This window comes from Schistocerca serialis, chromosome 1 (assembly GCF_023864345.2).
Source record: "Schistocerca serialis cubense isolate TAMUIC-IGC-003099 chromosome 1, iqSchSeri2.2, whole genome shotgun sequence".
Lineage (NCBI taxonomy): Eukaryota > Metazoa > Arthropoda > Insecta > Orthoptera > Acrididae > Schistocerca > Schistocerca serialis.
In genome coordinates this window covers 371,960,340-371,987,116 of record NC_064638.1, presented here as the reverse complement: position 1 = coordinate 371,987,116, position 26,777 = coordinate 371,960,340, and the positions used below count along the sequence as shown (strand labels likewise).

Sequence of the window (26,777 nt, the reverse complement as noted above, 5' to 3'; positions counted from 1 at the left end):
ACTGTGCCACAACTCCTTATAGTAATTGGGAGAAGAATTGAATTTCTATGACCTGTTGACGTATTAGATATGTTATTCAATGTAATGATGCTCAAGTGGAACTGGTATACTAGCAAGTGAATAATTTTTAAGTTGGTCCAATTTTTTGCTGACAATATTTTACTGCGATGAATCACAGTTCTGCATAACCCCAATGGCCATCACAGGTGAGTATGGCAGTGATGTGGGATGAGGTCCCATGTTTTGGAGAGGCACAGCTGCCAAGTGCTTTGTAAATTTGACCCAGGTTTGTGGTGATGTAATATATTTACATCAATTTAGTCTAATCTAGTCAGTCACTGTTACAATTTTGACATAACTGCATATATTGTTTCATGGTATTACTATATGTTAATAATTTAACCCATGTCTTATGTACTTATCAAAACATATCTCTCCAAATTATTTTCAGTATTTGATGCTGACTATGATAAACAAAAAATGCTTTCCTTGAGTGCCACTGTGATTATGGGTAGGAGCACTTGGGTGTAGTGCACAAGATACTATAGTCTCTGTGCTATTACCTGTTTCTATGCAACATATGTTCATCAGGTATAGACGAGTGTTTGCCTTTCCAGATTTTTGTTTATGGTTTCCATCTGGAATTTCCATTACTGTAACACAATACGCAGCACAAAAATTCTTATTGTGAGTCATTTATTTCTGTACTGAAGGCTGATGTTGCAGATGCTATATTATTAATGTATACTGACAATAACAAAATACACATTTTAAAAAGGTGAAAATTTGTCATCCCGGACTTTGTCACACATCCTGTGTTGTCACAATAATTGTCGCTGGTTTTCAGGAAAAACACAAATATTCTTAAGTATAAATTTAATTTATTGATCCTTCAGTGTGTTGCAATTTCTTTTAGTGTAGAATGCTAACAGATAATTATACTCTTTTTTCTCTTAGATAATAGTATTCCCTTTCCAAATATTATAGGGGTCTTTGTCAATCACAACACAAAAATGAAGATTATGCTAACAGTTTTTAAATGTTAGTTCTCTTTGGTGTTTAATGCTGTTTAGACCTGCCAACATGTGAAAGACAATATAGGCATACCTTCTGCAATCAGTCTAGCACGAAAGGATAAGGTAAGAGCTTTTCCTTAATTAAAAGTCTTTTTAATTATGGTAGGATATCAGCTGTTTAAAACCATTTTTGGTATCAGTTGATTCCAATGAAAGCCTTACTCCAGAATAATTCGATTCACTGGGACTTTCACAGGCATAATTAGTTGTATTACAATGTGGTAAATTAAAAAAAATATATACTTAAGCTTTTAATACTGATAAGGTGTAGTCTATGCATTGTGATTCATTATGAAATTTCACAACCATACATGAACAGTGGGAGACACTGTTGACAAACTTTTGTGGATAATATATTGTTCAACAAATTAAGAGCTTTTCTTTGTTACATAACACATATGTTATATAATATTACATTATAGATAAAACTGTAGACTAAACCAGGACTCAAATCCAGACAACTGTCTTGTGTGAACTGGGCTGTTCCAGTTGTCACACATAGGGACTTCTAGACTGCCACAAGGCTACAATTTGCCACTGCCTCCTCTCCAAACTCCACTTCTTCACATGTGAGCCTCTTTTGAATTTGGAAGGAACAGAGAGCAGCTAGTGGCAAAACTGAAGCTCTGATTTGACTCGTGGGGAGCTATTCAAACCCCAACTGAAACAAAAGGACCTGTGATAGCCAAATGTCCAGTTCAAGTCCTGGCATGATCCACAGTTTTACTTTTGTCACAGATGATCCGCAAAATTTGCACTCTATCAAGAGTAAATGAATTCCATCCCAATACAGAAGTGGATCACAAATTACAACTATAAAGCGTTAAATCAGAATCACCTTCAACTGTCTACAGTTCAAATTTTATTTCACTTATGCAACCACTTTCGTCATTTCACTACATCATCTTCAAGCCCCTTGACCTACATTTAGGAAGAATCCAGTCGTGCCCACAATTGAAATAGGGAATTGCATTTAGTAACTGGTACCTATAGACCATTTTTTTAAAACAATGTGATCCCTTCATTCATTAACTGCAGTGGGTCACATTGTTAAAAAAGTAATCTATGGACACCAATTATGCAACTGGTCACCTAAGTAAAATTATATTTGAAATATAGGCAGCTAAAGGTATTTCTGATCTGACTTTTATACTGAACAGCCAAAGTCCCTCGACCATCCGGTATAAAGATGGACTTACAGAGACTCAAATTATAACTTGTTTTTCATGACATTTGTAGATAACTGACAATGAAATGGAGTATAAAAACTCTGTTTTGGAACTACAGATCTACTTTTAGGTTCAGCTTAACAGTTTCTTCAACAGTGGCTTCCACTATGGGTTCTCCCCAATCATGATAAAATGAGAGTGCTACATTTTTGGCACCAACCAAGCTCATTTCCATTGCACTTGCAGCCCATTCTATAGCATTGATATGATAGAGATTATCATGTATTCGAAATTTATCATGTCTCCAATCAGCACGATAGTGTGGGTATGCCAGCCAATCTTTCACAACTATTTTATCTACTGATTTAAACAAACTATCTATCTGTTCTCTTGACAAAGGTACTTGAGAAAAAACTTTCCATACATCAGACTTTTTGTTGGGCGTACCACTTACAGGATAGATCCTACCAATTGAATTAAATGCTAAGTCAGTTCTCACACACAAAATCTCATCAACAACATCTGCAGCATCTTCAAAACCAAAGAATGTATGATTGAGTTCTCCTTTTACAACTGTACTTACTGTACGATGATAATTACCAGAGGGTTCATATATAAATGTAGACGGGAAATTTCTAAATGTAAAATTGGAATTAATGTTTTCAGCATATGGAAAGGCCATAATAACAGCATCATATTTTATGGAATGATTTCCTGTGCTATGTATTAAATATTTTCCTGTATTGAGCAGCTCAATGGATGACACATGTACTTTCTTTAAAGTAGCACCGGAAGCATCTAACATTTTAACTGGCAACTTGAAGTTCCCACCTTCAACTGCGAACAAACCAGCACCAGCCCCAGCAAGAGCAACGGATCCTGAAAATATTCACTGATTCAAAAATTCATTCACATAATTAGACTGAAAAGTATATAAGAACTATAAAGGTTCACATTTAGTCAAAGAAAGGACATAAGACTATTTTTTAATTTCTTTCCTAAACATAATTTAATTCCACAGAGTTCGATTCAAGCCCTTTGCGTAAGTCATGAAATACAAAAACACACAAACTAACAGTGGTTAATTCATATAATAAACCTTAAGAGCTGTTACGTAAATAAATTAAAAAACATTTCCATATGCACAATGAAATGTAACATTAATTAAATCTGACTAAACAAATGTTTATTCTATTCACCACTTATTTTTTTAGTGTAGACCTCTTAGGGTGCACTGAATGCCTTGTTATGAGATTGTTATTAAACTCTATCCCAACGGGACTTAGATACAACATGCTCACTAACATCGAGAGTGTTAACAGATGGTGCACTAACATAGTTTTTGCAAAGATGAGTAAAGTTACCTTAAAATTCAGATTATAGTGGCCAAACAGAAAATTGAACTAATGTACTCAGCATCAAACCGATGTTGTACTAAGAATCACGTGATCAATAATTTTAAAAAGTTATTGTTCCTTTGATAATCAGGCACAAAAATGTGAACACAGTACACTAACTGAACATACAGAGTGAGGCATTTAAAACTGTTTGTCAGAATATTTGGCATAATACACATCGGATAAAAAAAAAGTGGTAATAAATGATGTTTAAATTGAAGAGCGGCATCCATTAACATGACGCTCCACCCCCCATGCATCACCCCCAGGGGCAGGAGGGGTTACTTGGAAATCTTAAATAAGAGCCCCTATTTTTTATTGCATATTTGGATTCCCCATGAAAAAATATGTACCTTTTGAATGAAATATTTCTTTCATTGCATGAGAGATGGTACTGAAATCAGCAAACATGAGAATGAGGTAACAACTGTTGCAGAATGGTACTATCTCAAACAAATACACATCATATTATGACAATTGAAGTCCTTTTTGATATTTTTGGTAATGCTATGATGTGACACCTCCCACAATCAAACGAAGCACAGACTCTGCTCAGCCTGTGCACATTACTTCAATGATTTGGACTGTAGACATCTCATCGCAATTGTTCCATGATGTTAACGACTGCAGAGAGAGTCCATATCATTGCTGCGTATTTTGAGGCCCATAGAAATGTTGAAGAGCTTGTCAAAGGAATGCCACTCTGTTCCCCGATATGAATGTTCCATCTGCAATGAAGTTTCACAGTACTGTCCACCTGTTTATTGAAATGAGAAGTGTTAAACCTAGAGAAAGAGTCCGACCGTGGCCCATGACGAAAACAACATAGTGAATGTTTTAGCTGTGGTTGCTGCAAATCTTCACGTTAGTTCTCAGAAAATTGTGCGAGGTTCAGGAATTTCACAAAGAAATGTGCTACGCATACTGCATGCATACAAATGACACCAATTTCATTTATCGCTGCATCAAGAACTGCATGGTGACAATTTTCACAACTGCCTGAATTTCTGCAACTGCATACAGGAACAACTGACAGTCAATGATAATTTCATTTCACAGATACTTTTCTCCAGTGAATCAAATTTTACGAATCGTGGTCAAGTGAATCGATATAATATGCATTATTGGTCCTTGGAGAATCCCCATTGGGTAAGGCAAGTTGAATGTCAATGCCCATGGAGTGTCAACATTTGGTGCAGTATTTTAGGCACCCAGGTAATTGGTCGATACTTCACAGAAGGTAATCTGGCTGGTCAAATGCACAGCAACATTGTGGATAATGTTTTACCATACTAATGGACAATGTTGCACTTCAAACAAGACTGGAAGTGTGGTTTCAACATCCAGCACATTATTCATGACTAGCTCGAGATCTGAATCGAAAGTACCTGGGTCAATGGATTGGACGAGAAGGCCCTCAATCACGGCCTGCACGTTCACCTGATTTGACTTCCACTTTTTTTAATCCTATGCGTATTTTGACAAGTATTCCAACAAACAGTTTTAAATGCCTCACCCTGTGTATTAGAAATTTTGCCCAAAATGAAGAATTGTTTTTTGAAGAACTCCAGCCCACTCTTCTTTATTCTGAAATACACTGACAGATGTAGAACCCATTTTCAACATGCTTTCTAACAAGTTTCTATTTTCCTCTAGTTTCTCTTTTTAATGCAATTTACACACAAGGCAATGAATTCTGACAGTCTACAAACCCACCCCCAAAAACATATATTTTAAGCTTGATTAACCAATTATAGATTTTTTTTCAGATAGCTTTGATTGAAGGTGTCTGACAGTTGCCAATGTCCAACTTATGTTAAGTCCCCATAGAAAAATCCCAACAAGAACAAGAGAACATAGTGGAACAGCATTTGGGAATTTACATCTAAATCCAACTGCCTTTCATGAAATAGATATGAGTGCCATAGTAAATGGTTTAGGTAAACCATGGTGGTCAAAAGGTAAGAATAAAGCACTCCATAAAACAAGTTTAACTAAAAAAGAACACACAATTTCATAGAATCATAAATGCTGATACAGTCATGAACCCAGAAAGACTACACTATGAATGAGACACAGAAGATGGGAATTTAATTCTTTCCTAAAAATATTCTTACAATACTACAAATTCAGTTTTCTTCTGCAATGGGTCTGGAACAGTTACAGTGGGAATCAACAAAAGAGAGACTAACATATGGTACCTAAGCACTAGTGACAGAAGGTGAGAACTTCAACTTCATTTAATGCAAAAGGCCAGCTCTAATCAATAATTAAAAGGGCAGTTTAACAGTATAGCAAATTTCATTACTTTCACTTCAAAAAACCAAACCTTTGTGCATGATGCACTAAAAATTGAATATTCTGATAAAGCAGAGGCAATATGGAGTACTATCAGACATGAAATGATATTAAACTCAAATAATTTGTCACTAAATTCAAAAAATTCTTTCTAACACTAAAAGAAAACATAGGGGCATAAAATGGGCCATCAAAATCAGATCCATTAGTCTTAGACAGGCACTGCATACTCCACTGTCAGACATCAGTTTTGCCAAATCATCTGTTAGAGAGATCACAAAGATCATTAAGTCACTGAACAGCAGTAGCTCTTCTGGCTATGATGATATTTCAAAAAAACATTGAAATCTTAGCTGGCTTGGTCACATTCCAAAAGTTATCATTGTAACCCATTACATCCTGCATCACCACAGCAAACTAATGACTCATTGCGTCCAGCACGTGACCTTCCCACCATTAGCCAATGTCCAGAATCTATTATATTCTACTGCATCTTTAAAGATCTTGTTATTATTTACATTGTTTCTATTAACTCAGTGCTGAAGCAAACTAATTTCACACTGACTCTCTAATAAAGTATACATCTATTTTAAAATAAGTCACATATGTGCATATCAATGACACTAAACCAAAGGCTGCTCCTGTACATCCTACCAAACTCACCAGTGTAACATCAAACTGAATGTGCAATGGGTATATAACCACAGGAATAATGCATAAACATCACAGGTAGAATGGTGATGGGATTTAGGGGACTCAACATCACTAAGTTCACTAAAATTCTTAAAAGGTGTACAGGAGTATATGCACTTACAGCAATGATAAATCATACACTATATCAGTCTATAGGGAAAAGATAAAACACACACACACACACACACACACACACACACACACACACACACACAACAGAAATGCAAGACTGACTGGTCCCACAAAAAATTTAAAAAATTAAAAGAAAAAAGGAATAACCAGTTTCTGCGAAACACTACACTCTCCAACCTGAAAGCTTAGGCTGGAATCAAGACAGTAGTCAAAATTGTCAAACTTTTACAACAATTTCATTTTCAGGTACAATAAGAGGATAGGTTGGTTGGTTAAATTTACTAATGTCCTTAAATAAAAAAGAATATGAAACTGATTTTTAAAAAAATAATGTACTGAATTTCATACATTGTCATCAGATAATATCTCCCATCAGAGTAAAAAGACATGCATAAAGGGTCAATTTCTCACATAGAGAAAGGTAAGTGCAAGCAGGATGAATGCTACCTACAGATTGTTTCTTTTACTATATGAAGCTTCTTGTCCTTCACCTGCAGCCATGCTGCCTTCCACTGGTGCACAATCTTCTCATTCAAATGTAAGATTACAGTTAATAGGACAATATAGCATTCTTAATTTTTTTTTAATAATTACAGGTTTCTATGGCAGTGTATCAGCTTACCTGTTTCCCAGAAAGGGTTCAAATGAGGTGAGAATGTATGGGCCCACAAGTTTGGGCATTAGGTCTGAGATTGTGCAGGAATTGATGGGACAATGTGCATTATGGATTGTTAAGCTGCAGTGGGAGCATAAAGAAAAGCATTAAACCCAATCACTCCATTACATCTATGAATTAAAATTATTAATTACCATCATACTGTAAAAGTCAATCATTGGGTAGCCTATCAGTTGCTGCAAAGCACTTTAACCAATGCTCAGGTACTTACAATAACGTAGTAAATGGTTGAGAGAAATAGGTATCTGTCATCATTGGCACTTTGCTGCTTGTAAACCACTGGTCACAAGAATTTGTGTGTGATCTCCCTTAGAATAATATAAAAAGATTGTCATTGGTTTGCGGAGCAGTTGATGTCTGTTTTATGTAGTGATGAGTCAATGTACAGAATTTGGTGAATGCCTGAAACACAGCATTTACTTGAATGTGCAGTGGCTGTATGAAGGTCCTGGGCTATTAGATGTTGGGTGGAATCAGATAATCACATCTGGGCAACTTAAAGCCCCATATACCTCGGAGATGGACCATTAGTTTTTGCACAACCACCTGTATTAGTACTGATGCATACCATGTTATGAATCAGCCTGGCATGAGACAAGTGGTTGATTAATAGACATACACTGAGATGACAATGATGGTATAGCAACATGCACATATGGAGACGGCAGTAGTATCACGTACACAAGGTATAATAGGGCAGTGGAGCTCTCATTTGTACACAGGTGATTCACCTGAAAAGTTTTCCAACATGATTATGGCCACACAATGGCAATTAACATACTTCATACTTCAAATGCAGAATGGTAGTTGGAGCTAGATGGTAGGGCATTCCATTTTGGAAATCATTAGGAAATTCAATATTCCAAGACCTGCAGTGTCAAGAGTGTACCAAGAATACCAAATCTGAGGCATTATCTTTTACCATGGACAATGCAGTGGTCAGTGGCCTTCACATAATGGCTGAGAGCAGTGGTGCTTGAGTAGAGTTGTCCATGCCGATAGATAATCCACACTGCATGAAATAACCACATAAATCAATGAGGGATGTACAATGAAAGTATCTGTTAGGACTGCACAGAAAAATTTGGTATTAATGGGCTATGGCAGCAGATGACCAATGTGAGCGAGTTTTCTAACAGCACTCTCCTGGGCTCGTAACGATATCGGTTGGTCCCTAGACAACTGGAAAACCATGACCTGGTCAGATATGTCCTGATTTCAGTTGATAATAGATGATGGTAGGGTTCAAGTGTGGACTGACCCCAGAAGCCATGGGTCCAGGTTGTAAACAAAGCACTGTGCAAGCTGGTGGTGGCTCCATAATGGTGTGGGCTGTGTTTTTATGGAATGGACTGGGGCCTCAATGAAGTTAGCTACATGGAGACCATTTGCAGCCATTCATGGACTTCATGTTCCCAAAAAATGATGGAATTTTTATTGGTGACAATGTGCCATGTCATGGGCCATAATTGTTTGCAATTTGTTTGAAGAATATTCAGGAGAATTTGAGTAAATCATTTTGCCACCCACATCACCCAACATGAGCCCCATTGAATCATTGTTGGACATAATCGAGAGGTCAGTTCATGCACAAAATCATTCACTGGCAACACCTTTGCAATGGTAGATGGCTACGAGGCAGCACTGCTCAATATTTATGCAGGTGACTTCCAACAACTTATCAAGTCCATGCCACATCGAGTTGCTGCACTATGCTAGGCAAAAGGAGGTTCAACACTATATTAGGAGGTATCCCATGACTTTTGTCACCTTGAGGGAAAGTTGTGGTTATTAGAATTTGTGCATTATGTAAAATGTCAGAGGTAATGATTGGTTACCTACACCAAAGCTGCAGATAGCAGTTTCTGAACTGATGTGACAAGTTCATAGACATGTGGGTATTGTAGAAGAAAGTTAACCTGAAAGTTATATTTTGTGACTATTAACTTATTTGATTGGTAGGAGATGCAGTTATTGTTAGTGTGAAGATTCACAGACCTGTATGACAAAAATATACTTTGAAATTGGGATGGAGCAGGTAGATGCTTCTCAGTAATGGAAGTATGAAGCATTAACACAAAGTAAACATAACCAAGAGCATTAATTTACATTATAACCGTGGGGGAAAAAAAGCAACAGCTACTCACTATGTTTGAGGGAAAATTGAAACAAATTCAGCATTTATTGGATCAGAAATAGTAGAAATGCTATAAGGTGACTGAAAAATATTACATCAAAAGGAGGTCTTACGCATTGTTAGTTTTATACAGTAGCTGGCATCTATGAAATTATGGGTATTACTAGGCATTGGCCAATAGCATATGATAGGGTTGTGCCCTGTCAACTTCAATCTGTGATGATACTAAATGCTCATCACCAGCAAAAATGAACACATAAGTGTGACCAGAGGTTATTATACTGTAAAATTGTTTAAAGAACAAACTTTCTGAGACCAATAAAATTATCTGAAATTACATGCTTCCCAATTTTAGTAGATTAATACTAATATTTCCCTTAACATTGCCTCAGTAAACAACAGAACATAGTTCCTCTGAAATTTAATAAAGATTAATGATAATTTGTTTTGTTCATGCTCAGTTTCCAACTGCTTTACTTTGTAATGTCATCTATTCCCTTCCCATTAAACCATCATGTTGGGAATTTCTTATGTTTCTGAATTCAGCAAAGAATTTACTTCGTCCAGGAATCATCACTCATCTCACTATATTCTCCAACAATCACCATTTCATTTCCACTCTTTGCGTATCTCTCCTAATAATTTCTAACATTTATCTCTCCACTTCTTTACAGTCTGGTTTTAGAGTTTGAAAGTTTTTTTTTTTTAATTAAAAGTTTGTGTCTTATTGCTGTACATAAAAAGTGTTAATACACAATGATTGTAAATTTCCTGTTTTAGACACATTGGAAGCTTAATTTTGAAAACTTTTTTTTACCGAAGAAACAACATGCTGATTTCAGTCTTCTGTTTATTTCTCTTACTAATCAGTGTCCTCAACTGCCCAAAATAAAGCGAGATCATTGCCTGGTTCTATGATTTCATTGTCATGTTGTTGCTGTTGTTGTTGTTGTTGTTGTTGTTGTGGTCTTCAGTCCTGAGACTCGTTTGATGCAGCTCTCCATGCTACTCTATCCTGTGCAAGCTTCTCCATCTCCCAGTACCTACTGCAGCCTACATCCTTCTGAATCTGCTTAGTGTATTCATCTCTTGGTCTTCCTCTACGATTTTTACCCTCCACGCTGCCCTCCAATACTAAATTGGTGATCCCTCGATGTCTCAGAACGTATCCTACCAACCGATTCCTTCTTCTAGTCAAGTTGTGCCATAAGCACCTCTTCCCCTCCAATTCTATTCAATACCTCCTCATTAGTTATGTGATCTACCCATCTAATCTTCAGTATTCTTCTGTAGCACCACATTTCGAAAGCTTCTATTCTCTTCTTGTCTAAACTATTTATCGTCCACATTTCACTTCCATACATGGCTACACTCTATACAAATACTTTCAGAAACGACTTCCTGACACTTAAATCTACACTCGATGTTAACAAATTTTTCTTCTTCAGAAACGCTTTCCTTGCCATTGCCAGTCTACATTTTATATCCTCTCTACTTCGACCATCATCAGTTATTTTGCTCCCCAAATAGCAAAGTGTCTCATTTCCTAATTTAATTCCCCCAGCATCACCCGACTTAATTAGACTACATTCCATTATCCTAGTTTTGCTGTTGTTGATGTTCATCTTATACCCTCCTTTCAAGACACTGTCCATTCTGTTCAACTGCTCTTCCAAGTCCTTTGCTGTCTCTGACAGAATTACAATGTCATCGGCGAACCTCAAAGTTTTTATTTCTTTTCCATGGATTTTAATTCCTACTCTGAACTTTTCTTTTGTTTCCTTTATTGCTTGCTCAATATACAGATTGAATAACACCGGGGATAAGCTACAACCCTGTCTCACTCCCTTCCCAACCACTGCTTCCCTTTCAATCCCCCTCGACTCTTATAACTGCCATCTGCTTTCTGTACAAATTGCAAATAGCCTTTCGCTCCCTGCATTTTACCCCTGCCACCTTCAGAATTTGAAAGGGAGTATTCCAATCAACATTGTCAAAAGCTTTCTCTAAGTCTACAAAAGCTAGAAAATAGGTTTGCCTTTTCTTAATCTTTCTTCTAAGGTAAGTCGTAGGGTCTGTTGTGTCTAGACAAGACAGCCTAGACACAATGAGAGGAAGCCGAAAGGCACGCTCTTAAACTCACGCAGGCTGGCGTGAGGTCTGAAACAGGATACGTAATGAATGCTATAAAGAAAAATACATAGCTTCTGGAATACTTAACTTTAATCCATAATTGTATAACATCGCTCTTGATGATACATGCTTCGTATAATAAATATCAATTGAATACGGCGCCTTGCTAGGTCGTAGCAATTGACTTAGCTGAAGGCTATGATAACTATCTTCTCGGCAAATGAGAGTGTCTTCGTCAGTGTAGCATCGCTAGCAAAGTTGGCTGTACAACTGGGGCGAGTGCCAGGACGTCTCTCTAGACCTGCCGTGCGGTGGCGCTCGGTCTGCAATTACTGACAGTGGCGACACGCGGGTCCGACGTATACTGCCGGACCGCGGCCGATTTAAAGGCTACCACCTAGCAAGTGTGGTGTCTGGGGGTGACACCACAGGGTCAGTATTGCCTCACGTGTTCCAACATTTCTATGGAATCCAAACTGATCTTCCCCGAGGTCGGCTTCTATCAGTTTTTCCATTCGTCTGTAAAGAATTCGCGTTAGTATTTTGCAGCTGTGACTTATTAAACTGATAGTTCGGTAATTTTCACATCTGTCAACACCTGCTTTCTTTGGGATTGGGATTATTATATTCTTCTTGAAGTCTGAGGGTATTTCGCCTGTCTCATACATCTTGCTCACCAGATGGTACAGTTTTGTCAGGACTGGCTCTCCCAAGGCTGTCAGTAGTTCTAATGGAATGTTGTCTACTCCAGGGGCCTTGTTTCGACTCAGGTCTTTCAGTGGTCTGTCAAACTCTTCACGCAGTATCGTATCTCCCATTTCATCTTCATCTACATTCTCTTCCATCTCCATAATATTGTCCTCAAGAACGTCGCCCTTGTATAGACCCTCTATACACTCCTTCCACCTTTCTGCTTTCCCTTCTTTGCTTAGAACTGGGTTTCCACCTGAGCTCTTGATATTCATAAAAGTCGTTCTCTTTTCTCCAAAGGTCTCTTTAATTTTCCTATACGCAGTATCTATCTTACCCCTAGTGAGATAACCCTCTAAATCCTTACATTTGTTCTCTAGCCATCCCTGCTTAGCAATTTTGCATTTCCTGTCGATCTCATTTTTGAGACGTTTGTATTCCTTTTTGCCTGTTTCATTTACTGCATTTTTATATTTTCTCCTTTCATCAATTAAATTCAATGTATCTTCTGTTACCCAGGGATTTCTACTAGCCCTCGTCTTTTTACCTACTTGTTCCTCTGCTGCCTTCACTACTTCATCCCTCAAAGCTACCCATTTTTCTTCTACTGTATTTCTTTCCCCCATTCCTGTCAACTGTTCCCTTATGCTGTTCCTGAAACTCTGTACAACCTCTGGTTTAGTCAGTTTATCCAGGTCCCATCTCCTTACATTCCCACCATTTTGCAGTTTCTTCAGTTTTAATCTACAGTTCATAACCAATAGATTGTGGTCAGAGTCCACATCTGCCCCTGGAAATGTCTTACAATTTAAAACCTGGTTCCTAAATCTCTGTCTTACCATTATGATAATCTATCTGATACCTTTTAGTATCCCCAGGGTTCTTCCATGTATACAATCTTCTTTCATGATTCTTAAACCAAGTGTTAGCTATGATTAAGTTATGCTCTGTGCAAAATTCTACCAGATGGCTTCCTCTTTCATTTCTTAGCCCCAATCTATATTAACCTACTATGCTTCCTTCTCTCCCTTTTCCTAGGCTTGAATTCCAGTCACCCATGACTATTAAATTTTCATCTCCCTTCACTATTTGAATAATTTCTTTTATCTCCTCATACATTTCATCAATTTCTTCGTCATCTGCAGAGCTAGTTGGCATATAAACTTGTACTACTGTAGTAGGCATGGGCTTCGTGTCTATCTTGGCCACAATAATGCGTTCGCTATGCTGTTTGTAGTAGCTTACCCGCACTCCTATTTTTTTTATTCATTATTAAACCTACTCCTGCATTACCCCTATCTGATTTTGTATTTATAACCCTGCATTCACCTGACCAAAAGTCTTGTTCCTCCTGCCACCGAACTTCACTAATTCCCACTATATCTAACTTTAACCTATCCATTTCCCTTTTTAAATTTTCTAACCTACCTGCCCGATTAAGGGATCTGACATTCCATGCTCCGATCCGCAGAACGCGAGTTTTCTTTCTCCTGATAACAACGTCCTCCTGAGTAGTCCCCGCCCGGAGATCCGAATGGGGAACTATTTTACCTCCGGAATATTTTACCCAAGAGGACGCCATCATCATTTAATCACACAGTAAAGCTGCATGCTCTTGGGAAAAATTACGGCTGTAGTTTCGCCTTGCTTTCAGCTGTTCGCAGTATCAGTTCAGCAAGGCTATTTTGGTTAGTGTTACAAGGCCAGAACAGTCAATCATCCAGACTGTTGCCCCTGCAACTACTGAAAAGGCTGCTGCCCCTCTTCAGGAACCACACGTTTGTCTGGCCTCTCAACAGATACCCCTCCGTTGTGGTTGCACCTACGGTACGGCTATCTGTATCGATGAGGCACGCAAGCCTCCCCACCAACGCCAAGGTCCGTGGTTCATGGGGGGTTATTATATTGTAAAATTTTCTTTTCAATGTGTTCACTGTACATTATTTAACTCTCATTATAACTGAATTTCAGGTCTACTTTCACACTTGTTCTGTTAACAAGCTTATCTGCATTGGAGACAAGCAGTACAACACCATAAAAAATTAAGATGATACAGATATGTTCTATTGACACATATTCTTTCTGCATTCTTTAAGAATATGAACACTTCCTCTAAGAATGTTGAGAATAGTTTTGGTAATATAAGAGGCCCATGCCCAATTCCTCTTCCAATTCTGAATTGCTCACAATACTGATGAAGTCTAATGAAAACTGAGACAATGCTACAGATATTCCTCAATGTCTACATCTACATTCTGCAAACTGCTGTGAAGTGCATGTCAGAGGATACTTTCCATTGCACCACATTTTATGATACCCTCCCAGTCCATTTGCGTATGGAAAATAAAAAAAAACCTGATTGTTTAAATGACTCTGTGTGTGCGCTGTAATTAGTCTCATCATGTCTTCGTGGGTCCTATGACAATGATATATAGGAGGCTATAGTACATCCCTAAGCTCCTCAAATAATACTGATTCTTGACACTTTGTAAGTATGTTTTTGAAGGATAGTTGGCATCTACCACCCATGTCTGCTAGTTCAGGCGTTTCAGCTTCCCACAAGACACTCTTGTGGGCGAAACAAACCTGTGACCAGTTGTGCTGTCCTCTTTTATACATATTCAATATCCTGATAGACCTGTTTAGTACGGGTTCCACACTTTTGAACAACATTCTAAGGATGGCATGCATAAGTATTTTGTAATGGATCTCTTTTGTAGATTGACTACATGTTTCATATATTATATCAATGAACCGAAGTCTGCCGTTTGCTTTACCAATGAATGAGTCTATGGGACCATTCCATTTTATATCTTCAAAAGTAATTACACACAGGTATTTGTATGAGCTGACTATTTTGAACTATGACTCACTGATGTAATAGTTATAGGAGACTACCCTTATATGTTACGGGGACTGCCCAATTTTACGTTTAAGTGCATTTAAAGCAAGTTACCAGCCTTTGCACCCCTTTGAAAACTAATTAAGATCTGACTGAATGATCGTGCAGCTTGTTTCAGACAATATTTCATTACAGATAAGTGAACCATCTGCAAACAGTTTGAGGTAAGGGATTTGGAGCAGCAATTGTGTAAGGATGGATGAGTATATTGCCATAGTGACCCCATTCCAGTAATCCAGCAGGATCTCCAGTCACTACTCAAATCCTCAGGCCCATCCCAGAACCTCTCCCCGGAGTCCATCTCTCTACTCAGCCCTACCACTCCCCATACTCCTACCTTCTACATGCTTCCTAAGGTCCCAGGACGCCCCATTCTGGCCGGGTACTGTGCCCCCAATGAGGGAATCTCTGCTCTCGTAGACCAACACCTTCAACCTATTACCCAGAACCTACCCTCCTATATAAAAGATATCAACCATTTCCTCCACGAACTCTCCACAGTTCCTGTCCCTTTACCACACGGTGCGGTGCTCGTCACTATTGATGCCACCTCCCTGCACACTAACATTCCTAATGGCCATGGCCTTACTGCTATTGAAACTATATTTCCCAATGCCCGGCAGATTCCAAACCCCATCTAGAGGAATCCTTCCTAAGAATCCAGAATCCTAAACCCCCCACCTGGTTCAGATTCATTGATGACATCTTTGCTATTTAGATCAAAGGTGAGGACACCCTATCCACATTCCTCCAGAACCTCAAGAACTTCTCCCCCATTTGCTTCACCTGGTCCTACTCAACCAACAAGCCACCTTCATAGATGTTGACCTTCACCTCAAAGATGGCTACATCAGTACCTCAAGCCTTCACTGACCATAATTATCTTCTCATCCCCATAATTATCTTCCCAGCCTTGTACAAAAACAAATCTCGGACACATTATCTTTCCAGTCTCCCACCACCTCAAAACCGCTATCCGGCCACAGAGGATCATTCCCCTTGTAACTCAGTACCACCAAGGACTGGAGCAACTGAATTACATCCTCCGTCATGGTTTCAATTACCTCTCGCCGTGTCCTGAAATGATAAATGTCCTGCCCACTATCCTTCTCACCCCTCCCACAGTGGTATTCTGCCGTCCGCCAAACCTGCACAATATACTCATCCATCCTTACACAATCACTGCTCCGAATCCCTTGCCTCATGGCTCATACCCCTGTAACAGACCTAGATGCAAGATCTGTCCCATATACCTACACCAGTCCGGTCACCACATCACTGTCCCATCAAAGGCAGGGCTACCTGTGAAACCAGTCATGTAGTCTACAAGCTAAGCTGCAACCACTGTGCTGCATTCTATGCAGGCATGACAGTAAACAAGCTGTCTGTCCGCACAAATGGCCACCGACAAACTGTGGCCAAGAAACAAGTAGACCACCCTGTTGCTCAAAACATGATATCCTGCATTTCAATGACTGTTTCACAGCCTGTGCCATATGGATCCTTCCCACCAACACCACAACACCAGCTTTTCTGAATTGCACTGAAGGTAACTTTTCCTGGATTACATCCTATGTTCCCGTAACTCTCTTGGCCTCAACCTTCATTAGTCACTGTCCTCACCCATCCACCATGTTGCCTTTCCAGCACCACACCCAGTCTTTTTATTTCTCTCTTTCTCCATTACTTCCCCCTCTACACCTCTCCCATGCCCACCTGCAGCATTTCACTGTCCACCACTCCCACCATATGGTCCCTCCACCTCCCTGCCCCAGCCTCCTCCTTACCCCCACCCACTCGCATCATGCACTGGTGCTGCTAGTCGCAGTGTGGTCACAGTTGCCTGAGACGGCAGTTGTGTGTGTGTGAGTTGCATTTGTGTGTGTGTGTGTGTGTGTGTGTGTGTGTGTGTGTGTGTGTGTGTGTATTGTTTATGAAGGCCTTAATGTCCAAAGTGTGTGTCTATTGTTGATGAAGACCTTAACAGCCAAAAGCTTTAAATGTGAGAGTCTTTTCGTTGTGCCTACCTGTGACTCAGCATCTCCACTATATGGTGAGTAGCAACTTTCCTTCTCATAATATTGAGGTTACTATTAATATTTTCTGGCAGATCATTAATACACAACATGAATAGAGAGGATCACAACATACTTGATCTCTAGCATTTTAATAGTTTTATCTGCAGAGGGGGTTTGTGGGAAAAGGGGTCGGGTGGAGGATAGTGTGGTATTTCTTTTGATCTTATACTAATACAGTAAGGTCTCCTACAACCTTCTTATCTGGACTGGATGGGAGTTGCCTAATCAAATGAAGTCTTGTGTACATCCCACGCACAATCAGCGACCTGTTACCCATTTCATAATGGTACACCCCTTACTTTGAACTCATGTTTTGGTTACACTGCATGACGACCACTGATGTGTTGTACCTTGCTAGTATAGCGGAAAGGCCTACTTTTATTTGGTGTACGAATGTCACATTTTAGTTGAAAACAGGCGACACGTGCGGCAATATTTAAGAGAAAGTATGCTATTTTGTGCATTATTTCGCAAGTGTCAACAATGTGGAGTCACAGAAGCCAGACCACAATTAGGAGAGAAATTCTTTTTCTACTTGCAGGCAGATTTCCATTAATTTCTGATTATTCATTTCATTGCTATAATGTCTAATGAAAGATGCTGCAATTGAGTTATCACTGCAGCTATTGCAGCAGAGACAGCATAGCATGGGAGTAAAGTCTGAGCTTTTGTTCGTTACATCGTATGTCATTACTAATGAATACTCTCTGTGTGTGTCATTAAAAGTTTGTAAAGGAACTGCGTTAGCAGCTGCAATCCATGCAAGGCTATCATGGAACATAATTGTTGCACCAGTGCGTTGCCACTACTATAATATCTGAAAAGTGTCTATTCACCAGCAATGAATGGCAACTTTGTACCAGCATTCCAATACAGCACTGCAGCATACAGTTGACGTTTCGAGTAGAGGAAAATAAAACATGAAATTGTAAGTGAGAATGTGTGAGTTGCAGTACGCTTGCTTTAGTAAATTACTCATATCACAAGGCACTAGATGAAAGTGTCACATTATTGCTTTCTATCCATTCAATAATAGAATCCTTCCTCTATTTCACATGTGGATTTCATGGTACTTGATTTATCGTTGTGTGTTATGGAGTCTGATCTATAATAATTACAGATCTGTTTGGTAATTTCTTCAAGTATGTTCCTAAACCACTTGTTGCCGTGTCAGCTATTTATCCCAAAATGATAATCTGCATCTTCTTTTTGGCCAATAAATTCTAAGCCAGCATTTTACACAAACCCATCTTCATTCCCAATGTGGCACATTATAATCCCAGACCTAGATGGTGTTTGAATTCCTCCTTTCCAGCCATTCCAGTCTTCAACAACAGTTTACGTTAAAAATACAGTTTCACTTGTGATTTTGAATGATTATAATATGTAACTCTCATTTACAGTCAATATTCTTAAAAATTATCTGGTATTTTTATGTAATTAAAGCTTAAAAATCATTAAATATCAAGATTTCATCATGTGACTGAAAAAATTCTGTTATTGGCTAAAGCTCTGATGATGTCACAGACAAAGCTATGTGTGTGTTACAGGAGTGTTAGCCGAAGTTACTAGGTTTTTATGTACTTTTTTTACATATAGTTTAGCTATTCAGTGATGGTCCGCTGCTCGTGGTCTCACGGTAGCTTCTCACTTCCCGAGCACGGGGTGCTGGGTTCGATTCCCGGTGGCGTCAGGGATTTTCACCTGCCCCAAGACGGCTGGGTGTTGATGTGTCATCTTCATCATCATCATTCATCCCCATTACGGTCAGAGGAAGGCAACGGAAAACCACCCATTAGGATCATGCCTAGCATTGTTCCCCTACGCTCCATCAAGAAGCATGGAACTTCATTTCCATTTCCATTTCAATTCAGTGATGAAAAACGTATTTACAACTTTTAAGTAACAATAGAGAGGAATATTGTGAATGCTGATAGAGGAAACCTTACGAAAGTTGATGTGTTTATGCTCCGCTCAATTAGATCAGCAATATGTGCAAGGATGGACTTTCTTGTCCCTGTTCCCTGGAACATAATTATACTCACACAAAACTAGGCAAATGTAGAACTTTAGGAAATATGCCCATATCTTAGACGTAGATTGTTGACTATCAGTCATGAATTATGACAAAGAACAATAAAATTATTCTTGACAAATCTTAGTGCTCATTTCCGCTATATAAGACACTCAACAGATGTGCTACCTGCAGCATGCACTATGTGGTGCAACATATAGTACAATGGACTGCAAACAACTGAGGACAAATGCATTTACTTTGCTCAAAAACAATTACCTCATTTGGAAAGCACTGCTATTAGTGAAGATATCAACATGCTCCCACAGTACAATGTGGTGAAGGATGATGAAGTTTTGTATGCGGAGAGATACAAAGCACATACAACACACAAAATATGGGCTGTGCTGTTTGTGAGTGTAAGCTAACATCAGACTTAACTTCATCTTATGTAAGCTGATGAAACTTCAAAAACTTAAACAATAAGGATCCTAATTAGATAGTAGAAAGATTTTAAAAGAACACATGGTTTCTCACAAAAGGAAATAGTGTGTGGTCACATTAACTATTGCAAATGTAAGCACATGCAAATGCCAAGAAAAAACAATATACTACATTTCTAACCTGTGTGGTGAAGTTTTGTAATTGTGATTTGGTTTTCATATAAAAGGACTGTCAATTTGTTTTACAAAATGTTAAAATATTTCTGATAGCTGGATTCGAACCAGCAACCTATGGATATCATCTTCACATATTCGATAGTCCATCACTCTTACCAATCGAGCTACCAAATGATGCACAATGAAGCGAGTATAATAAGTTTTACTAAGAATTTGATGTCATTGTGTTTTTTAATTAACCAAGGGAACTTGGGCATCAATGTGGTGGCATTTTGCTGGAGCAGTGCAGCCACTTTTTACACACCTTCTCATCCTTTGGGACACACTAAAACAACTTTTCAAGAGTTTTTATGGATGTACTTGTATAGTGTGGCAATACACACAATTTGTAATCAGTTTTCTGAAATGTAAATTCCACAACAAGACATCACTGTGAACAAGTTTTATGATAATAGGAGCAGCGAGGTAGCAGTAATGTCACAGGTATCATATGAATTGAGTGGAGCATTTTAGTGGGCTTTCAAATTATTTGAATTTGATTTCCATTTTTATAAAAAAATACAGAATTTCAAGAGGGGAAATAACCATGTTATGAGCATAAAATGATGTAATTAACCATTAAGGCGATTCCCAGAAAACAGTCAAATGCTCTATTTCTCCTTGTCAACTGTATACATTTTCTGATGCATAAGGCATTTTTTACTGTATACATTTTCTGACGCATAAGGCATTTTTTTGTTCTTGCCATCCAAACTTTCTTGAATGATTTGCACTACACCAACTGTCATCAATGTAATAAACAGCCCATTCAGTGTTTCACAAGTCTCTTACTTTATGCAAGAACTCATCTCTTTTTTCCTGGTACTCAGTTATTTTCCCTCAACTCAGTTTGTATCTGAAGCCTATTTCTGAATAGCATTCAGAGAAGTCTTACATTTCAGTCTTCAACTTTTTCAACACGCCCACTATGGATAGAAACTGCTTTCCCAAACAGGAGTTGTAGATTTTCCTTCTATGATTCCTTTGTGTAAACTCATCCAATGCAAACATCTGTCTCCTGCCACAATTCATTTTTGGTTATACAGACACAAAAATGGCAGCTCATATTGTATTATCACGTAATAGGGGAGAGAGTGTGGCAGATATGATACGCGAGTTGGGATGGAAGTCATTAAAGCAAAGACGTTTTTCGTCGCGGCGAGATCTATTTACGAAATTTCAGTCACCAACTTTCTCTTCCGAATGCGAAAATATTTTGTTGAGCCCAACCTACATAGGTAGGAATGGTCATCAGAATAAAATAAGAGAAATCAGAGCACGAACAGAAAGGTTTAGGTGTTCGTTTTTCCCGCGCGCTGTTCGGGAGTGGAATGGTAGAGAGATAGTATGATTGTGGTTCAATGAACCCTCTGCCAAGCACTTAAATGTGAATTGCAAAGTAGTCATATAGATGTAGAAGTTTTTCTATATCCTCTTGAAATTCCTTTCAGTGTACTTTCACTAATACTGAAACATTCAGATGCTCTCATTACTAGCTGTGATACTGAACTGCTCATGACTTTTCTTTTCTGGCCTCAAAGCAAGCAGGTGCACTGATCGCCAGGGACTTTTCACAACCCCATAAATGATGCATTGTTTGAAAAATGTACAAGGCAACAAAGCATGACTGTTTCCTACATGACGGGAAGCCCCAATGTAAACACTATAACAATGAACAATGAAATGAAAGTACCATTCAGAGGTTCGACAATGTATCTGAGCACATGGTGAATAACAACATAAAAACCAATAAATTAAACATGTGATATTAGTGTTTTATAAAGATTTATGTCCATAACAAATAACACCTTTGAATGACAACAACAGAGTTAGCTTTACACCTTTTGTGTTGTTTGTACGTCTAACTATTAGGCAAATTGTGGCATCCGCCATTGTTATGACAAAACAACTAATTACAGTCTGACTTCTGTGACTCGTTAGACTTGACATCCAACAAAAAATGTTCAGTGAAGCATATTTTCTTTTAAATATTACCAAACATTGCCCCTTTTCAAATGAAATATAATATTCGAATACCAAATAAAAGGAGACACTTCCACAATGCTGGCAAGGTGCAACACATCAGCATTTTTATGGGATGTAACCAAAATATGAGCTTAAAGTGCAACTCTGACCCATTCAGGAGGACCCTATGGTTCTCAGCCCTATCATGCAAGTCTAGGAAGTCACAGCATGGGGCTGACACAGTACAGAAACTTGAAAGTCTCTGGTACATGCCTCCCACTTAACTCAGGGCCAGAGGGACAGTGTCAGTCTTGGGAACAACGCTGCAGACTGAAGCTGTTTTGAAATTCTGTGAAACACACTGGTCTTCTCAGCCTTCTCCGCCAATCGCTGGAATGATTCACATTTAAACTCTGAGCCAAGGTGATGGGAAAATTTCATTCCAATATGCACACCGCTTTTCATACTAACAAGAACTATATTTTATACTAGTGCTACTATTACTACGAGAGAAAATAATTTGTTGAGCAGCATAGAGACAATAATGAACTGTGTACCATTGGCAAGACTGGGCAAAATGTATGACCAAATGTTTACACATGAGATATTTTTTAATTATAAAGGTTTATGATATGCTCTTAATATCTGCATGATTCAATAACATTACTAACTAAGGTTAGTGTATGTGTGTCAAAACAGATACCTAACATTTGTAACAAACATCAAACTTGTGGGTTCTTAACAGCTATGAGCAATTAACTTTTAACTCACCTACAAACTGATGGACATCTGTGGTCTGACCATAGTCTACAACAATTGCTGCTGTTACTAATTCGTCAATCAGCAGTTTGGAAAATCCCTCATGTAGAAGAGCTTCCTTAAGTGACACATGCAGAGCCTCTGCAAGTTCTAAATCTGTTCCTGCCATTAAATCATTTACACTTGGAAATGCAAATCCTGATTTTTGTAGTCCATAGATCCTGAAAGAACAAACAGAGAATAGCTCACTAATTAATGAATTACACACACACATTACATAATTAATACTTTTATTTGGATAAAGGAATAAAGAACTTACTGGCTAAAAATGCCTCATGTACAGGGTTATTACAAATGATTGAAGCGATTTCACAGCTCTACAATAACTTTATTATTTGAGATATTTTCAAAGTGCTTTGCACACACATACAAAAACTCAAAACGTTTTTTTACGCATACACAAATGTTCGATATGTGCTCCTTTAGTGATTCGGCAGACATCAAGCCGATAATCAAGTTCCTCCCACACTCGGCGCAGCATGTCCCCATCAATGAGTTCGAAAGCATTGTTGATGCAAGCTCGCAGTTCTGGCACGTTTCTTGGTAGAGAATCTTCCACATCACTATGCGTGAAACTTGCCCACACACGTTCAACCATTTCTTCGCTCACTGCAGGCCGACCCGTTGATTTCCCCTTACAGAGGCATCCAGAAGCTTTAAACTGCGCATACCATCGCCGAATGGAGTTAGCAGTTGGTGGATCTTTGTTGAACTTCGTCCTGAAGTGTCGTTGCACTGTTATGACTGACTGGTGTGAGTGCATTTCAAGCATGACACACGCTTTCTTGGCTCCTGTCGCCATTTTGTCTCACTGCGCTGTCGAGCGCTCTGGCGGCAGAAACCTGAAGTGCGGCTTCAGCCGAACAAAACTTTATGAGTTTTTCTATGTATCTGTAGTGTGTCGTGACCATATGTCAATGAATGGAGCTACAGTGAATTTATGAAATCGCTTCAATCATTTGTAATAGTCCTGTACTAGATACACACCACTGTAGTAAGACGTATGATGAGTTATGGGGCTACAGTACAGTGGAATAAAGTAAAACAGAAGGCAGCTGTTAAGGAGCTTGGCAAGGTAAAGAGATTGGCCCACTTAGACGTAACAGGTAGAAATAGCAACAGACACATTGCTGGGATGGAGACCAGGCTGGATATGCTGTTTGAGTTACAATGGAGGCAGCAGAATGGGCATGGAGTTACAAACTCAAAATAATTGGAAACCTTTAGAAAATTCAGAATTCCACACCAATACTGTGAATGGTGCAGTAAAGATAGGAATTGTCAGGGAAAATGCCAGATGATTGTACAACTACTTCCAGCTGCTTCAATAAACCTTTCAAGGTAATAATTGGAAGTAAGGAGCAGTGGAAGAACAAACCTAAATACCTTCCACAAGACAGAGTCTACTTTAGTGACGGATGGAAAACAGATGAAAGTGCAACCAATTTAGGGAAGCTGCTCATGGTATTCCAGGTGGAAATATTTGCTATCAGAGTGCAAGTAGAGGAAAATCTGCGTAGTTGCTACAAGATCACGGCATCTACATTCATTCAAACAGCTCTGAATCTCTGTAAGTAGATCAAAGATTATTGGAGACTGCCATGAAGCACATGTGAGACTAGGGAATAAGCAACAGTGTAAACCTGCTGTGGGTCCCTTGTCACTCAGGAAACAGTGGCAACGAACAACCTGACAGGCTGGCCAGGATAGGTGCAACAACTCCATCAGATTACTAAGAAGACAGTAAGAAGAAAACTAAGTAGCTGGATTAGGAAGCACCATGCAGAATATTGGACTAAGATCCAAAATAGAAACGTGGGAAGCTAACAATGCCAAAGTCACGTTTCAAGAGAAGTTCGTCATCCTGGACTAAAAGAGGAGACAGATTAAACTAAAGGGAGGGCCATTGACTGGCCATGGGAAGTTAAGGAAATACCTGCAGAAAGAAGTCCCTATGTGCAGACACCGCAGTGAGGAGGTCAAAACTGCATCATGTTTAATCATCCAATAAAAGACCGAAAGGCTCAGAATATTCAGGTCATTAATTCCTGAAGAAACTGTTACTAATAAAGAACTGGTAAAAGACCTGCTACTCTTAAAAGGTACCAGCTTTACTAGAATTACAGGGAGAAAAATCACACAATAAACTCAGTTTTGGTGTGGGCAACAGTGCATTAAGATCACGGTTGTTTTGTCTCCTTTGTAAGCCAGTAAAAAGTACAGTACACAGCAACTGATTCATGAAGGATCAAATTGATTCAACAGTCCTCATAAAGGTTTTGTGTGAAGATTGTGGCACTCTTAAGAGTATATGACATGCCTGGGTGAATGTGTAAATGCAGAGCTTCACAAGATGCTCAACAAAATGGTTTGGGGCATCACAAGTGGATATGATCAATACATCACCCCCATGCAGTTGCACCCCAAATGACATAGTCTGTACCTGTATGTGTCAGGCAAAAGACTGTTACTTGCATGACTAATTTCCAGACACATTCGGTACAGCCAGATCACTGTCTGTCCAATCCCTGCAATTTACAACATTTTCACGGTGCGTTTTTTAAGATGGATGTTTTTAAAAGATAGAGTTGCTGAATAACTATAGACACAGTTGCTACAAAGAGTTAACAGTCATAATAATAAGGACTTGTCCATTAAAATATATAATAAGTGGATATAATAGAGGGAAACATTCCATGTGGGAAAAATATATCTAAAAACAAAGAAGATGTGACTTACCAAACGAAAGCGCTGGCAGGTTGATAGACACACAAACAAACACAAACATACACACAAAATTCAAGCTTTCGCAACCAACAGTTGCTTCATCAGGAAAGAGGGAAGGAGAGGGAAAGACGAACGGATGTGGGTTTTAAGGGAGAGGGTAAGGAATCATTCCAATCCCGGGAGCGGAAAGACTTACCTTAGGGGGAAAAAAGGAAAGGTATACACTCGCATACACACACATATCCATCCACACATACACAGTGTACACAGTGTGTATGTGTGTATCAACCTGCCAGCGCTTTCGTTTGGTAAGTCATATCTTCTTTGTTTTTAGATATATAAAATATAAGAAGTTGTTCATTAGGAAAATGAGTTTCTAATACCAATACAAGTCACTGAAAAATCTACAGGTATTTCTACAGATGTGCTACGCACAGCAGAACATCAACTGAAAGTCAGAGAAACTGAACAGATGTACCTAGATGCATACAAGTTAGTAGCACATTACTGTAGGTGTAATATAAGGAAAGGTGGAATAGCTGCATACACAAAAAAGTGGAAAAAAAGTCCAAGGCCTCAGATCTCAGTAAATACTGTACTGAAAAGCTATTTGAGCAATGTTATTCAGTAACAGATTTGGAAACATACAAAACAGAATTTCTGACAGTCTAAGGGGGATACTGTAATGCCTTTTATACATTATAAGCTCATTACAGACTTCAACTATTCTACTCCCTTTATTTTACATTGTTCAATTAATTACTGAAAACTAGTTTATGCAGACATAAGTGACATCTGGTGAACCTGCAACACAAACATCTTGTGGCTACTGTATGGCAGCTTGTTTTGAACAGTAGTGATACTGACAACATGACTCATACATATGATGTTATTTATTTATATTTGATGATGCTGGTGCCGATTTTGCATTTAACATTTGACGATGGCACTATGGCTGCAGTACATTAGGACTTTGTTTTTATAAAACAGGTATGCCTCTTCATACTTAAAAAGTGCTCAAATGCATATATTTGTCAGTAGTACTTTTCATTGTGGTGTATTTACATTTTTTCCCATTTTTGCTGCAGATCTGATGATGGTCATTATAGACCGAAACTGGTAATCTGTAGACCGAAACTGGTAATCTGTTAACAAAAAGTTTGTGACCAAAGAAGTAAATTAAAGGAAACTTATTGTATATATGGGTCACTG

At 38.6% G+C, this 26,777-nt stretch overlaps 1 protein-coding gene across 1 annotated transcript in view; it reads right to left on the bottom strand.

Annotated features, from left to right (window-relative positions):
- Nucleotides 1-287: 287 nt before the first annotated feature.
- LOC126470627 (prenylcysteine oxidase 1-like) overlaps nucleotides 288-26,777 on the bottom strand; it is a 79,585-nt gene continuing 53,095 nt past the window's right edge. The window contains exons 4-5 of the mRNA XM_050098597.1: nucleotides 22,791-22,999; nucleotides 288-3,124 (exon numbers count right to left, since the gene is read on the bottom strand). Coding sequence (XP_049954554.1) covers nucleotides 2,358-3,124; nucleotides 22,791-22,999 — 976 coding nt within the window. The 3' untranslated portion in view covers nucleotides 288-2,357. The remainder of the gene's footprint in view (nucleotides 3,125-22,790; nucleotides 23,000-26,777) is intronic.